The following is a 16,411-nucleotide window of genomic DNA, read 5'->3' as shown; positions in this document are numbered from 1 at the left end:
AGGAGGACTTATTCCCTCCTTATTCCGTGAATCCTCAAACCGGGATTTCGGGAAAGGCAGGGAATTTATTGAAAGTTCTCGGAATTGTGCAACCCCAGTGGGGACAGATAGAGATGAGAGCTTATGAGATGAGAGCTCAACACAAGCTTATAACGAGATAGAATAAGAGGGAAGGGGTGGGAAGAGAGAGACAGAAAGATGAAATCAACACAAGCTTATAACTAAGCAGAAAAAGAGGGAGATCGGGATGAGCCCACTGCACAGAGAGAGCCAGCCTATCAACACACTCTCCTCTTTACTAGCAGAATCAATTCCAATCTTCTCAAAGTTCAAAGGTTACCCCGCGCCTTATGGAAAACAATGGGCGCAATTGACATTTTCAAAACGTATAGATTTCCCCCTTGGAGGTCCTAGATAACTATCAGCTTTCAACCCATAAATATTCCTCCTATATTCCTTTCTTCTTTCTATTCCCGCCCAGACTTACGATCACCCGCTCTCGTCTGACAGCCGCATGTTTCTTTTCCCTTCTCCCATTGCTAAGCTCATTATGCGCTGCCGCAGTGGGGAATGATGGGATTTAAAATCAGTATCACCCTAGTACCATTATTCCACCTGTCAGGGATTTAATATATTCAACAGATCCTGTATGAATTCCTCTCCTCTTCCTTCTCTCTCTCTCTCACTCCCCAACCCCCACCCCCCCACCCACCCCCCCTTCTCCCCCTCTCTGTGTTTCCTCAACATCAGCATATTTCTAGTGCAGCGGTTCCCTTTCAAGATCACGGGCTTATGAGGGCCGATAAACGCAGCGCTGCGAGACACAAAGACAGAAGACTGGGGAGCAGAGGGAATTACATTTGCATTTGGACCATGTTGATACTGTGTCCACAAGCATGGAAATATAGAGAGAAAAGAGGCAGAGTGATGGAGAAGGTGGGGGGGGGGGGGTATAACAGGACCCAGGTACAGTAGGTACATCGAGAGCGGAGCTCCAAATTTAATGACCCTTGAAGTCTGACAATAAAAACAACTACAGCATCAATCGTTTTGGCAGATCAAGATAAACCGAGGGAGGGAGGGAGGGAGGGAGGGGGGAGGGGGAGAGGGAGGGGAGAGAGGGAGAGGCTCTCTGAGGTGTCTGCAGCATGCTGAGCTGTCTGCTCTCCTCAGATGTGACCAAACAGATAAAGATGAGGAGGAGAAAGGACGGTGGAGGGGCAGGCAGAGTACACATATTAATAGTCTGCTTCCTCACTTCCACACTGCAGTAACTCAGGAGAGAGAGAGAGAGAGAGAGAGAGAGAGAGAGAGAGAGAGGGGGGGAAGAGAGAGAGAGAGAGGGGGGGAAGAGAGAGAGAGAAGGGGGAAGAGAGACAGAGAGGAAGAAGGTGAATGAAAGTGAAAGAGAATAAAAGAGAGCAAAAGAGAAGGAGGTGAATCCAGGTAGAAAATGAGACTACAGTGGTGGTTAAAGTGGCCCTAGTTTCTCTCTCTGGGTGGTAGTGATGTGCCGGGCCCTCTTACCCTCATCTTGGAGCAGGCGTCTTGTGTTGACTCTGTTCCTCTCAGCTCTTTCACCAGCATAGAGCCCAGGTACTGTCAGAGACATAAAGGTAAACAACGTTAACATTCACATTCCATCCTAGAACTATTATACAGACACATGAAGGATCATAGAATCATTCAATGTAAGATGGAAACTTAAATGATCAAATAACTTAAACTCCCAAAAGTCTAATACTTCAATTTGGAAAAAAAAAACAATATTCTGCTGAGATGATGACATCACTTGCTGTGTGTGTGTGTGTGTGTGTGTGTGTGTGTGTGTGTGTGTGTGTGTGTGTGTGTGTGTGTGTGTGTGTGTGTGTGTGTGTGTGTGTGTGTGTGTGTGTGTTGCAGCTAGCCAGCCAGTCACATAATAACGCAGTGCTTTCTGAAGTGATTAATACAACCTGGAAATCCCCAGAGGGGTGTAAACAGCGCTGGGGCGGGCTGGAAATGTGCAAAGTGGGGAGGTCAATAAGTGAGGACCTGGTTCGTGAGGACACAGACCCAATTTAATAAAGAAGGTGGTTTATGGGGACAGTACTTATGGGGACAGTAAGGCTAAAGGGATGTAATGGGTGTACGATTAACTGCTCAGCGCGCCTACTGTTGATTTGAGAGCTAAAAGCCCCAAAGAGGATTTCTTATAGGATGTTCTGACACCCAAAGTGCAAACATTGATCGTTTTATACCTAGACCCCCTGACCTTAAATCATTTACCCTACAGGATATGCTTCTGAAAAATGTCCCGGAAAAACCATCCACATAATCTTACCCTTCGTCAAAAGATAACAAATACATTGCATTAGCTTAACGGTAACACAACCACACCCTGATTTCTCTCCTATTTTATGTACAGTAGAATGAATTAGTCATTTCTTTATGGGAGGTAGGCTGGTGGTTGTAGTGGGGTTGTCTGGGCTGGTTACTGCTCTGTCTGGCTCTGTTGTTAATAATGCTACGGTATCAAGGGAGTGTCGTCTGTTCTCGTATAGAGAACACTGTAATAACATTACAAACCTCCAAGAAGCCCCTGTCTCTGGGTGTGTGTGTGTGTGTGTGTGTGTGTGTGTGTGTGTGTGTGTGTGTGTGTGTGTGTGTGTGTGTGTGTGTGTGTGTGTGTGTGTGTGGGCAAACGTACAGTAGTGTCGTCTGATGCTGAAAACGCTACAGAGAACATAGTAATAACATTACAGAGTGAAAACGCTACAGAGAACATAGTAATAACATTACATAGTGAAAACGCTACAGAGAACATAGTAATAACATTACAGAGTGAAAACGCTACAGAGATCATAGTAATAACATTACAGAGTGAAAACGCTACAGAGATCATAGTAATAACATTACAGAGTGAAAACGCTACAGAGATCATAGTAATAACATTACAGAGTGAAAACGCTACAGAGATCATAGTAATAACATTACAGAGTGAAAACGCTACAGAGATCATAGTAATAACATTACAGAGTGAAAACGCTAGTAATAACATTACAGAGTGAAAACGCTACAGAGATCATAGTAATAACATTACAGAGTGAAAACGCTACAGAGATCATAGTAATAACATTACAGAGTGAAAACGCTACAGAGAACATAGTAATAACATTACAGAGTGAAAACGCTACAGAGATCATAGTAATAACATTACAGAGTGAAAACGCTACAGAGAACATAGTAATAACATTACAGAGTTAAAACGCTACAGGGCTTTGGGGAATCAGTGTTGACCGATTATACAGTTAGGATTATGTGTGTTATTCTAGCCATGTAAGGATGACGTAACAGCGCGGTCAAAAGAACATCATCTTAAGAGGACACGTTGTGATAACGTTGGAGCAACTTCTTATCAACGTTTCCCTTTAAGAGTACAACAACAGTGCATTTTCTTGTTTCTCCTGTGTTAAAATTACATTCAACAACCATCACGCTCTAGAAATGGACAATTTAATCATGCTCGACATTAATCCCAAAAGCGTTGAAATAACGTTAGGACATTGTCTAATGTAATAAAGAAGGTATGTCATATATGCAGTGATGACATTTGGCGGTCTAAGAATGTTAATAAAGAAAGCATAATGACATTAGAGCTGGTCTATAATAAAGAAAGCATAATGACATTAGAGCTGGTCTATAATAAAGAAAGCATAATGACATTAGAGCTGGTCTATAATAAAGAAAGCATAATGACATTAGAGCTGGTCTATAATAAAGAAAGCATAATGACATTAGAGCTGGTCTATAATAAAGAAAGCATAATGACATTAGAGCTGGTCTATAATAAAGAAAGCATAATGACATTAGAGCTGGTCTATAATAAAGAAAGCATAATGACATTAGAGCTGGTCTATAATAAAGAAAGCATAATGACATTAGAGCTGGTCTATAATAAAGAAAGCATAATGACATTAGAGCTGGTCTATAATAAAGAAAGCATAATGACATTAGAGCTGGTCTATAATAAAGAAAGCATAATGACATTAGAGCTGGTCTATAATAAAGAAAGCATAATGACATTAGAGCTGGTCTATAATAAAGAAAGCATAATGACATTAGAGCTGGTCTATAATAAAGAAAGCATAATGACATTAGAGCTGGTCTATAATAAAGAAAGCATAATGACATTAGAGCTGGTCTATAATAAAGAAAGCATAATGACATTAGAGCTGGTCTATAATAAAGAAAGCATAATGACATTAGAGCTGGTCTATAATAAAGAAAGCATAATGACATTAGAGCTGGTCTATAATAAAGAAAGCATAATGATATTAGAGCTGGTCTATAATAAAGAAAGCATAATGACATTAGAGCTGGTCTATAATAAAGAAAGCATAATGACATTAGAGCTGGTCTATAATAAAGAAAGCATAATGACATTAGAGCTGGTCTATAATAAAGAAAGCATAATGACGTTAGAGCTGGTCTATAATAAAGAAAGCATAATGACGTTAGAGCTGGTCTATAATAAAGAAAGCATAATGACGTTAGAGCTGGTCTATAATAAAGAAAGCATAATGACGTTAGAGCTGGTCTATAATAAAGAAAGCATAATGACATTAGAGCTGGTCTATAATAAAGAAAGCATAATGACATTAGAGCTGGTCTATAATAAAGAAAGCATAATGACATTAGAGCTGGTCTATAATAAAGAAAGCATAATGACATTAGAGCTGGTCTATAATAAAGAAAGCATAATGACATTAGAGCTGGTCTATAATAAAGAAAGCATAATGACATTAGAGCTGGTCTATAATAAAGAAAGCATAATGACATTAGAGCTGGTCTATAATAAAGAAAGCATAATGACATTAGAGCTGGTCTATAATAAAGAAAGCATAATGACATTAGAGCTGGTCTATAATAAAGAAAGCATAATGACATTAGAGCTGGTCTATAATAAAGAAAGCATAATGACATTAGAGCTGGTCTATAATAAAGAAAGCATAATGACATTAGAGCTGGTCTATAATAAAGAAAGCATAATGACATTAGAGCTGGTCTATAATAAAGAAAGCATAATGACATTAGAGCTGGTCTATAATAAAGAAAGCATAATGACATTAGAGCTGGTCTATAATAAAGAAAGCATAATGACATTAGAGCTGGTCTATAATAAAGAAAGCATAATGACATTAGAGCTGGTCTATAATAAAGAAAGCATAATGATATTAGAGCTGGTCTATAATAAAGAAAGCATAATGACATTAGAGCTGGTCTATAATAAAGAAAGCATAATGACATTAGAGCTGGTCTATAATAAAGAAAGCATAATGACATTAGAGCTGGTCTATAATAAAGAAAGCATAATGACATTAGAGCTGGTCTATAATAAAGAAAGCATAATGACATTAGAGCTGGTCTATAATAAAGAAAGCATAATGACGTTAGAGCTGGTCTATAATAAAGAAAGCATAATGACGTTAGAGCTGGTCTATAATAAAGAAAGCATAATGACATTAGAGCTGGTCTATAATAAAGAAAGCATAATGACATTAGAGCTGGTCTATAATAAAGAAAGCATAATGACATTAGAGCTGGTCTATAATAAAGAAAGCATAATGACATTAGAGCTGGTCTATAATAAAGAAAGCATAATGACATTAGAGCTGGTCTATAATAAAGAAAGCATAATGACATTAGAGCTGGTCTATAATAAAGAAAGCATAATGACATTAGAGCTGGTCTATAATAAAGAAAGCATAATGACATTAGAGCTGGTCTATAATAAAGAATTGATTAAAACAAAGTTTGGTTTTATGAAGACAACGTTGTAATGACGTTAGAGAATCGTCTCTGGTTGAATGAAGATCATTGTGAGTAAAAGAATCAGGGCGATGACAGCGTCAAGCCTTAGAGGACTGGTCCCTCTTCTCTCTTTTTACATCCTCAACTCTATCCTCTTCCTCTGTACACTGCTTACATCATCAACTCTATCCTCTTCCTCTGTACACTGCCTACATCATCAACTCTATCCTCTTCCTCTGTACACTGCTTACATCATCAACTCTATCCTCTTCCTCTCTACACTGCTTACATCATCAACTCTATCCTCTTCCTCTGTACACTGCTTACATCATCAACTCTATCCTCTTCTTCTCTACACTGCTTACATCCTCAACTCTATCCTCTTCCTCTGTACACTGCTTACATCCTCAACTCTATCCTCTTCTTCTCTACACTGCTTACATCATCAACTCTATCCTCTTCCTCTGTACACTGCTTACATCATCAACTCTATCCTCTTCTTCTCTACACTGCTTACATCATCAACTCTATCCTCTTCTTCTCTACACTGCTTACATCATCAACTCTATCCTCTTCCTCTGTACACTGCTTACATCATCAACTCTATCCTCTTCCTCTGTACACTGCTTACATCCTCAACTCTGTCCTCTTCCTCTGTACACTGCTTACATCATCAACTCTATCCTCTTCCTCTGTACACTGCTTACATCCTCAACTCTATCCTCTTCCTCTGTACACTGCTTACATCCTCAACTCTATCCTCTTCCTCTGTACACTGCTTACATCCTCAACTCTATCCTCTTCCTCTGTACACTGCTTACATCATCAACTCTATCCTCTTCCTCTGTACACTGCTTACATCCTCAACTCTATCCTCTTCCTCTGTACACTGCTTACATCCTCAACTCTATCCTCTTCTTCTCTACACTGCTTACATCCTCAACTCTATCCTCTTCCTCTGTACACTGCTTACATCCTCAACTCTATCCTCTTCCTCTGTACCTGCTTACATCATCAACTCTATCCTCTTCCTCTGTACACTGCTTACATCCTCAACTCTATCCTCTTCTTCTCTACACTGCCTACATCATCAACTCTATCCTCTTCTTCTCTACACTGCCTACATCCTCAACTCTATCCTCTTCCTCTGTACACTGCTTACATCATCAACTCTATCCTCTTCTTCTCTACACTGCTTACATCCTCAACTCTATCCTCTTCCTCTGTACACTGCTTACATCCTCAACTCTATCCTCTTCCTCTGTACACTGCTTACATCATCAACTCTATCCTCTTCTTCTCTACACTGCTTACATCCTCAACTCTATCCTCTTCCTCTGTACACTGCTTACATCATCAACTCTATCCTCTTCCTCTGTACACTGCTTACATCATCAACTCTATCCTCTTCTTCTCTACACTGCTTACATCCTCAACTCTATCCTCTTCTTCTCTACACTGCTTACATCATCAACTCTATCCTCTTCTTCTCTACACTGCTTACATCATCAACTCTATCCTCTTCTTCTCTACACTGCTTACATCATCAACTCTATCCTCTTCTTCTCTACACTGCTTACATCATCAACTCTATCCTCTTCTTCTCTACACTGCTTACATCATCAACTCTATCCTCTTCTTCTCTACACTGCTTACATCCTCAACTCTATCCTCTTCTTCTCTACACTGCTTACATCCTCAACTCTATCCTCTTCTTCTCTACACTGCCTACATCATCAACTCTATCCTCTTCCTCTGTACACTGCTTACATCCTCAACTCTATCCTCTTCCTCTGTACACTGCTTACATCATCAACTCTATCCTCTTCTTCTCTACACTGCTTACATCCTCAACTCTATCCTCTTCCTCTGTACACTGCTTACATCATCAACTCTATCCTCTTCCTCTGTACACTGCTTACATCATCAACTCTATCCTCTTCTTCTCTACACTGCTTACATCCTCAACTCTATCCTCTTCTTCTCTACACTGCTTACATCATCAACTCTATCCTCTTCTTCTCTACACTGCTTACATCATCAACTCTATCCTCTTCTTCTCTACACTGCTTACATCATCAACTCTATCCTCTTCTTCTCTACACTGCTTACATCATCAACTCTATCCTCTTCTTCTCTACACTGCTTACATCATCAACTCTATCCTCTTCTTCTCTACACTGCTTACATCCTCAACTCTATCCTCTTCTTCTCTACACTGCTTACATCCTCAACTCTATCCTCTTCTTCTCTACACTGCCTACATCATCAACTCTATCCTCTTCCTCTGTACACTGCTTACATCCTCAACTCTATCCTCTTCTTCTCTACACTGCTTACATCCTCAACTCTATCCTCTTCTTCTCTACACTGCTTACATCATCAACTCTATCCTCTTCCTCTGTACACTGCTTACATCCTCAACTCTATCCTCTATCTCAGTGCTTAACTCTCCATGCTTTTTTAAATGTCTGTCTTTTCCTTTTAGTCACACAGTATCTCACCGTTTCTTTTCCCCTCCATCCCTGCCTCCCTCCCTCACTCCTTCTTACTTTATATGCCTCCCTATACTCCTCACCTTTCCTCCCTCGCTTAATCTCTCCATCCTTCTCTCTCCCTCCCTTCTTTTCTTTCTCTCTCAGATTCTCCTCTATCTCACTTCGTGGGGCCATGTGGAGCATCAGTCCTGGGAGAGTAGTTGCTTGGCACCAATTATTTTATTTATTTACACTTTCTCTCTCTGCCTTCCTTTCTCCCTCTCTCAACCCACACTGCCTTATCCCCCACTCTCTCAACCCACACTGCCTTATTGACCACTCTCTCAACCCGCACTACCTTATCCCTCACTCTCAACCCGCACTGCCTTATTGACCACTCTCTCAACCCGCACTACCTTATCCCTCACTCTCAACCCGCACTACCTTTTCCCCTCACTCACTCAACCCACACTGCCTTATCCCTCACTCTCAACCCGCACTACCTTATCCCTCACTCTCAACCCGCACTACCTTATCCCTCACTCTCAACCCGCACTACCTTTTCCCCTCACTCACTCAACCCACACTACCTTATCCCTCACTCTCTCAACCCACACTGCCTTATCCCCCACTCTCTCAACCCACACTACCTTTCCCTCCATCTCTCAACCCACATTACCCTATCCCTCACTCTCTCAACCCACATTACCTTTTCCCTCACTCTATCACAAACTCTCTTGCTTACGCACACTCCCTGTTTCTCTCTCTCTTTCTCTCTCTTTCTCTCTAATCCTCTAGCCCCCTCTGCCCACACATCTCCACAACAGCATCTCTGAGCCAATCGTTATGCACAACCATGCAAGAGTCAATCACAATTCAACACGGCTGCCCCCGAGAGCCAATGGGAGCCTCCAGACTCCAAATGGGAGCCAATCATCTTCCCGGTGATTCATCAGCTGAAAGTGGGTAGTAATCAGTGTTACATGGTTGCTGGGGCTAAGCCAATCAAATGTACATGTGCAGTATCCTTGGTAACATGGTTGGCTTTATGTAACGGGAGGCTAAAATGACTGCAGCAGCATGAATAGCTTGGTGCAGTATTGATGGAAGGGTGAAACATGGTTTTACTCCTGAATATCTCCTGTGTGTCGGTTAGGTAACAAGTGCAGGTACTTTAGGTCAGAGGGTATAACATATGTCAGCTATAGGCCAGGGCTACAGTAGATAGTGGGAGTGTGGAGAGCTGTCAAAGAGTATTATGGAGTGTCAGTGTGTGTGTGTGTGTGTGTGTGTGTGTGTGTGTGTGTGTGGTGGGGGGGGGGGGGGGGGGGTGTCTTGGACCCCCTTGGCAGACAGGGCATCTCTCCCACATTATTGAAACCTTTTCAGCGGGGACCCCATTCTTTCCACCAGAATTTCTGGTGAATTTTCTTCCCAATCATTTCTCGCAACCCCACCCTAACCCAAATATGACACAACCTTAAAATCTGTACATTTTTACATCAGCAAATAACCTTCATTATAGTTTCTTCTCTTATCAAAATACATTTACTCAATAAAATTGTATTTGTTTGTATTATCTTTCTGAAAAACGTTGTATATTGTCCCATACAATAATCTGTACTCTAAATGTTTTGTTCCTTTTTATTGACCCCACTGATGTTCCCCTAGCGGGGTCGCGACCCTGACTTTGAATACCACTGCTGTAGAATATGATACGATGCTAATGTAGCTTTTTGCATGCATACACATTCACAAGCATGTCATACATGCATGAAAAGCATACTCCACACACACACCACACACACACACACACACACACACACACACACACACACACACACACACACACACCACACACACACACACACACACACACACACACTGTATAACGTAGGGACGGGAATACTCACGTAAGCTTCATAGTCACACGACTGGAAGATGAGTTTCTCAGGGTGGTGCTGCCAGTACTGCACTGGAGTGGACGAGGTGGCCTCGTTGGGAGGACGCAACGTGATTGGCTCGCACCACTCGCCTTGCTGTAACGACAGCCAATGGCAAGATCAGACACAGGCCACGGATGACAAATCACAGCCGATTACAAGGAAAAGGATTGGGCACAAACTTAAGTCAAGCATATTCTGAGCTGACATATCTAGTCTGTCAGATATGTGCTGCCGTTTGCTCCTAACCACATGGCACTTCTATGATGTAACAGGTTCTATCCAGACTGACTGAACATGAAAAGCTTAACAGCAACGCTTCAACAACATTTCAAAAACATTTTGAGTCCCTCACTGTGTTTCTATGGACCCTCCTCTCCTAATGCTAAGTGCGTTTTAACAGTCTTAGAAGGGTCATATTTAAATGGATTAATTTATTTCCCCTAGCTAGTGCTATGATGCTCACACCTCCCCTAGCACTGTGTGGAAAATCCCCTGTCCTTCTTTCTTTCATCCTTTTCAACAGAAACAGGAAATGGATATATATTTAGATACAGTACTTTTCCCTTAGCCAATATGTTCTAAATAAAATGGAAATGATTATGAGTAAATGGATTTGTATTATCAACAAGTATAATGTACATTTATATCACGTACATTGACAGTTGACTGTTTGACTGTTCGTCACGTACATTGACATTGTCACGTACATTGACAACAACAGTATTTGATGCACACTAGCATCACAGACAACTTACAGTATCATTTCTTGCAGAAGGTCTTTCTCCAACATCATGAGACTGATAAATAAATAGAAATAAGATCCAGGATCAGGACAACAAGAAGTTGGTTGATAACATAGAGTTGGATAGAGGGTGCACTTGCCACAAAGCCTGTTTTAGCATGGGCAGCGCCATTGAGGAAATTCATCAATGGAGATTGCCCTCAATGGCGCTGCCCATGCCGTCATAGAAACCATTAAGGCAAATATGCAAAGCTGTGGCCTCTATCCAACTCTATGGTTTATAATAATCAAGCAGATGATAATCACACAGGCAATGTTTACAACAAGGCTGGAGTGTGAGGAAATCCTCCCATCCCAGTTTCATAATCAAAGTCCCATGACAGGTACTGATACACTACTATACGGGAGTGCTTGTTTGTTTGTGTGTCACATCCATCTGCGTCTTAATGAGATACTCTGGAGGTGAGGTAATCAGGGATATTGACATCGGGGTAAATAGCTGCAGGGTGAGCCTTAGAGGAGGATCAGAACAGGTAATCTACTCCAAGACACTGGGCTACTCTAACTGATCTAAATGACAGAGATAGATTGGGGGGGGGGGGGGGCGGGCAGAGAGCAAGACGGGGGGACAGAGAGAGACAGGAGGGAGGGGGAGAGAGGGAGAGACAAAGATAGAGGCAATTATATAAAGAACAGAAAGAGCACAGAGAAAGAGAGAGAGACTCATTATCCCTGTAATGGGGCCCAGGGCATAATCTCTGACTGCCTCAGTAGTAATGGGGGAGTAGGGCATGATCTCTGACTGCCTCAGTAGCAATGGGGGGAGTAGGGCATGATCTCTGACTGCCTCAGTAGTAATGGGGGGAGTAGGGCATGATCTCTGACTGCCTCAGTAGTAATGGGGGGAGTAGGGCATGATCTCTGACTGCCTCAGTAGCAATGGGGGAGTAGGGCATGATCTCTGACTGCCTCAGTAGTAATGGGGGGAGTAGGGCATGATCTCTGACTGCCTCAGTAGTAATGGGGGGAGTGGGGCATGATCTCTGACGGCCTCAGTAGTAATGGGGAGGGAGCAGGGCATGATCTCTGACTGCCTCAGTAGCAATGGGGGAGTAGGGCATGATCTCTGACTGCCTCAGTAGCAATGGGGGGAGTGGGGCATGATCTCTGACTGCCTCAGTAGTAATGGGGGGAGTAGGGCATGATCTCTGACTGCCTCAGTAGTAATGGGGGGAGTAGGGCATGATCTCTGACTGCCTCAGTAGTAATGGGGGGAGTGGGGCATGATCTCTGACTGCCTCAGTAGTAATGGGGGGAGTGGGGCATGATCTCTGACTGTCTCAGTAGTAATGGGGGGAGTGGGGCATGATCTCTGACTGCCTCAGTAGTAATGGGGAGGGAGCAGGGCATGATCTCTGACTGCCTCAGTAGTAATGGGGAGGGAGCAGGGCATGATCTCTGCCTGCCTCAGTAGTAATGGGGAGGGAGCAGGAAATGATCTCTGACTGCCTCAGTAGTAATGGGGGGAGTAGGGCATGATCTCTGACTGCCTCAGTAGTAATGGGGAGGGAGCAGGGCATGATCTCTGACTGCCTCAGTAGTAATGGGGAGGGAGCAGGGCATGATCTCTGACTGCCTCAGTAGTAATGGGGAGGGAGCAGGGCATGATCTCTGACTGCCTCAGTAGTAATGGGGAGGGAGTAGGGCATGATCTCTGACTGCCTCAGTAGTAATGGGGAGGGAGCAGGGCATGATCTCTGCCTGCCTCAGTAGTAATGGGGAGGGAGCAGGAAATGATCTCTGACTGCCTCAGTAGTAATGGGGAGGGAGTAGGGCATGATCTCTGACTGCCTCAGTAGTAATGGGGAGGAGCAGGGAATGATCTCTGACTGCCTCAGTAGCAAAGGGAAGTAGGGCATGATCTCTGACTGGCTCAGTAGCAATGGGGAGGGAGTAGGGCATGATCTCTGACTGCCTCAGTAGTAATGGGGAGGGAGCAGGGCATGATCTCTGACTGCCTCAGTAGTAATGGGGAGGGAGCAGGGCATGATCTCTGACTGCCTCAGTAGTAATGGGGGAGTGGGGCATGATCTCTGACTGTCTCAGTAGTAATGGGGGGAGTGGGGCATGATCTCTGACTGCCTCAGTAGTAATGGGGAGGGAGCAGGGCATGATCTCTGACTGCCTCAGTAGTAATGGGGGAATGGGGCATGATCTCTGACTGCCTCAGTAGTAATGGGGAGTAGGGCATGATCTCTGACTGCCTCAGTAGCAATGGGGAGGGAGTAGAGCATGATCTCTGACTGCCTCAGTAGTAATGGGGAGGGAGCAGGAAATGATCTCTGACTGCCTCAGTAGTAATGGGGAGGGAGTAGGGCATGATCTCTGACTGCCTCAGTAGTAATGGGGAGGAGCAGGGAATGATCTCTGACTGCCTCAGTAGCAAAGGGAAGTAGGGCATGATCTCTGACTGGCTCAGTAGCAATGGGGAGGGAGTAGGGCATGATCTCTGACTGCCTCAGTAGTAATGGGGAGGGAGCAGGGCATGATCTCTGACTGCCTCAGTAGTAATGGGGAGGGAGCAGGGCATGATCTCTGACTGCCTCAGTAGTAATGGGGGAGTGGGGCATGATCTCTGACTGTCTCAGTAGTAATGGGGGGAGTGGGGCATGATCTCTGACTGCCTCAGTAGTAATGGGGAGGGAGCAGGGCATGATCTCTGACTGCCTCAGTAGTAATGGGGGAATGGGGCATGATCTCTGACTGCCTCAGTAGTAATGGGGAGTAGGGCATGATCTCTGACTGCCTCAGTAGCAATGGGGAGGGAGTAGGGCATGATCTCTGACTGCCTCAGTAGCAATGGGGAGGGAGTAGGGCATGATCTCTGACTGCCTCAGTAGTAATGGGGAGGGAGCAGGGCATGATCTCTGACTGCCTCAGTAGTAATGGGGGGAGCAGGGAATGATCTCTGCCTGCCTCAGTAGTAATGGGGAGGGAGTAGGAAATGATCTCTGACTGCCTCAGTAGTAATGGGGGGAGTAGGGCATGATCTCTGACTGGCTCAGTAGTAATGGGGAGGGAGCAGGGCATGATCTCTGACTGCCTCAGTAGTAATGGGGAGGAAGCAGGGCATGATCTCTGACTGCCTCAGTAGTAATGGGGAGGGAGCAGGGCATGATCTCTGACTGCCTCAGTAGTAATGGGGAGGGAGTAGGGCATGATCTCTGACTGCCTCAGTAGTAATGGGGAGGAGCAGGGCATGATCTCTGACTGCCTCAGTAGCAATGGGGAGTAGGGCATGATCTCTGACTGCCTCAGTAGCAATGGGGAGGGAGTAGGGCATGATCTCTGACTGCCTCAGTAGCAATGGGGAGGGAGTAGGGCATGATCTCTGACTGCCTCAGTAGTAATGGGGGGAGTGGGGCATGATCTCTGACTGTCTCAGTAGTAATGGGGGGAGTGGGGCATGATCTCTGACTGCCTCAGTAGTAATGGGGAGGGAGCAGGGCATGATCTCTGACTGCCTCAGTAGTAATGGGGAGGGAGCAGGGCATGATCTCTGCCTGCCTCAATAGTAATGGGGAGGGAGCAGGTAATGATCTCTGACTGCCTCAGTAGTAATGGGGGGAGTAGGGCATGATCTCTGACTGCCTCAGTAGTAATGGGGAGGGAGCAGGGCATGATCTCTGACTGCCTCAGTAGTAATGGGGAGGGAGCAGGGCATGATCTCTGACTGCCTCAGTAGCAATGGGGAGGGAGTAGGGCATGATCTCTGACTGCCTCAGTAGTAATGGGGAGGGAGCAGGGCATGATCTCTGACTGCCTCAGTAGTAATGGGGAGGGAGCAGGGCATGATCTCTGACTGCCTCAGTAGTAATGGGGGAGTGGGGCATGATCTCTGACTGTCTCAGTAGTAATGGGGGGAGTGGGGCATGATCTCTGACTGCCTCAGTAGTAATGGGGAGGGAGCAGGGCATGATCTCTGACTGTCTCAGTAGTAATGGGGGGAGTGGGGCATGATCTCTGACTGCCTCAGTAGTAATGGGGAGGGAGCAGGGCATGATCTCTGACTGCCTCAGTAGTAATGGGGAGGGAGCAGGGCATGATCTCTGCCTGCCTCAGTAGTAATGGGGAGGGAGCAGGAAATGATCTCTGACTGCCTCAGTAGTAATGGGGGGAGTAGGGCATGATCTCTGACTGCCTCAGTAGTAATGGGGAGGGAGCAGGGCATGATCTCTGACTGCCTCAGTAGTAATGGGGAGGGAGCAGGGCATGATCTCTGACTGCCTCAGTAGTAATGGGGAGGGAGTAGGGCATGATCTCTGACTGCCTCAGTAGTAATGGGGAGGAGCAGGGCATGATCTCTGACTGCCTCAGTAGCAATGGGAAGTAGGGCATGATCTCTGACTGCCTCAGTAGCAATGGGGAGGGAGTAGGGCATGATCTCTGACTGCCTCAGTAGTAATGGGGAGGGAGCAGGGCATGATCTCTGACTGTCTCAGTAGTAATGGGGAGGGAGCAGGGCATGATCTCTGACTGCCTCAGTAGTAATGGGGGAGTGGGGCATGATCTCTGACTGTCTCAGTAGTAATGGGGGGAGTGGGGCATGATCTCTGACTGCCTCAGTAGTAATGGGGAGGGAGCAGGGCATGATCTCTGACTGCCTCAGTAGTAATGGGGGAATGGGGCATGATCTCTGACTGCCTCAGTAGTAATGGGGAGTAGGGCATGATCTCTGACTGCCTCAGTAGTAATGGGGGGAGTAGGGCATGATCTCTGACTGCCTCAGTAGCAATGGGGGAGTAGGGCATGATCTCTGACTGCCTCAGTAGTAATGGGGGGAGTAGGGCATGATCTCTGACTGCCTCAGTAGTAATGGGGGGAGTGGGGCATGATCTCTGACTGCCTCAGTAGTAATGGGGGGAGTAGGGCATGATCTCTGACTGCCTCAGTAGTAATGGGGGGAGTAGGGCATGATCTCTGACTGCCTCAGTAGCAATGGGGGAGTAGGGCATGATCTCTGACTGCCTCAGTAGTAATGGGGGGAGTAGGGCATGATCTCTGACTGCCTCAGTAGTAATGGGGGGAGTGGGGCATGATCTCTGACGGCCTCAGTAGTAATGGGGAGGGAGCAGGGCATGATCTCTGACTGCCTCAGTAGCAATGGGGGAGTAGGGCATGATCTCTGACTGCCTCAGTAGCAATGGGGGGAGTGGGGCATGATCTCTGACTGCCTCAGTAGTAATGGGGGGAGTAGGGCATGATCTCTGACTGCCTCAGTAGTAATGGGGGGAGTAGGGCATGATCTCTGACTGCCTCAGTAGTAATGGGGGGAGTGGGGCATGATCTCTGACTGCCTCAGTAGTAATGGGGGGAGTGGGGCATGATCTCTGACTGTCTCAGTAGTAATGGGGGGAGTGGGGCATGATCTCTGACTGCCTCAGTAGTAATGG

At 45.2% G+C, this 16,411-nt stretch overlaps 1 protein-coding gene across 5 annotated transcripts in view; it reads right to left on the bottom strand.

Moving 5' to 3' along the window:
* Nucleotides 1-16,411, bottom strand: part of LOC106576444 (ankyrin repeat and sterile alpha motif domain-containing protein 1B) — a 324,199-nt gene that overhangs the window by 9,649 nt on the left and 298,139 nt on the right. For 4 of the 5 annotated variants that reach the window (XM_082964025.1, XM_045699996.2, XM_082964026.1 and 1 more), the window contains 3 exons: nucleotides 10,972-11,013; nucleotides 10,184-10,309; nucleotides 1,528-1,599 (listed from right to left, as the gene is read on the bottom strand). In XM_082964025.1, the coding sequence (XP_082820151.1) occupies nucleotides 1,528-1,599; nucleotides 10,184-10,309; nucleotides 10,972-11,013 (240 nt within the window). The remainder of the gene's footprint in view (nucleotides 1-1,527; nucleotides 1,600-10,183; nucleotides 10,310-10,971; nucleotides 11,014-16,411) is intronic. The other variant, XM_082964027.1, reaches the window with a different exon arrangement.

This window comes from Salmo salar, chromosome 17, assembly GCF_965601325.2.
Source record: "Salmo salar chromosome 17, fSalSal1, whole genome shotgun sequence".
Lineage (NCBI taxonomy): Eukaryota > Metazoa > Chordata > Actinopteri > Salmoniformes > Salmonidae > Salmo > Salmo salar.
Note: the sequence above shows the minus strand (reverse complement) of the source record. Positions and strands in the feature narration are given on the sequence as shown.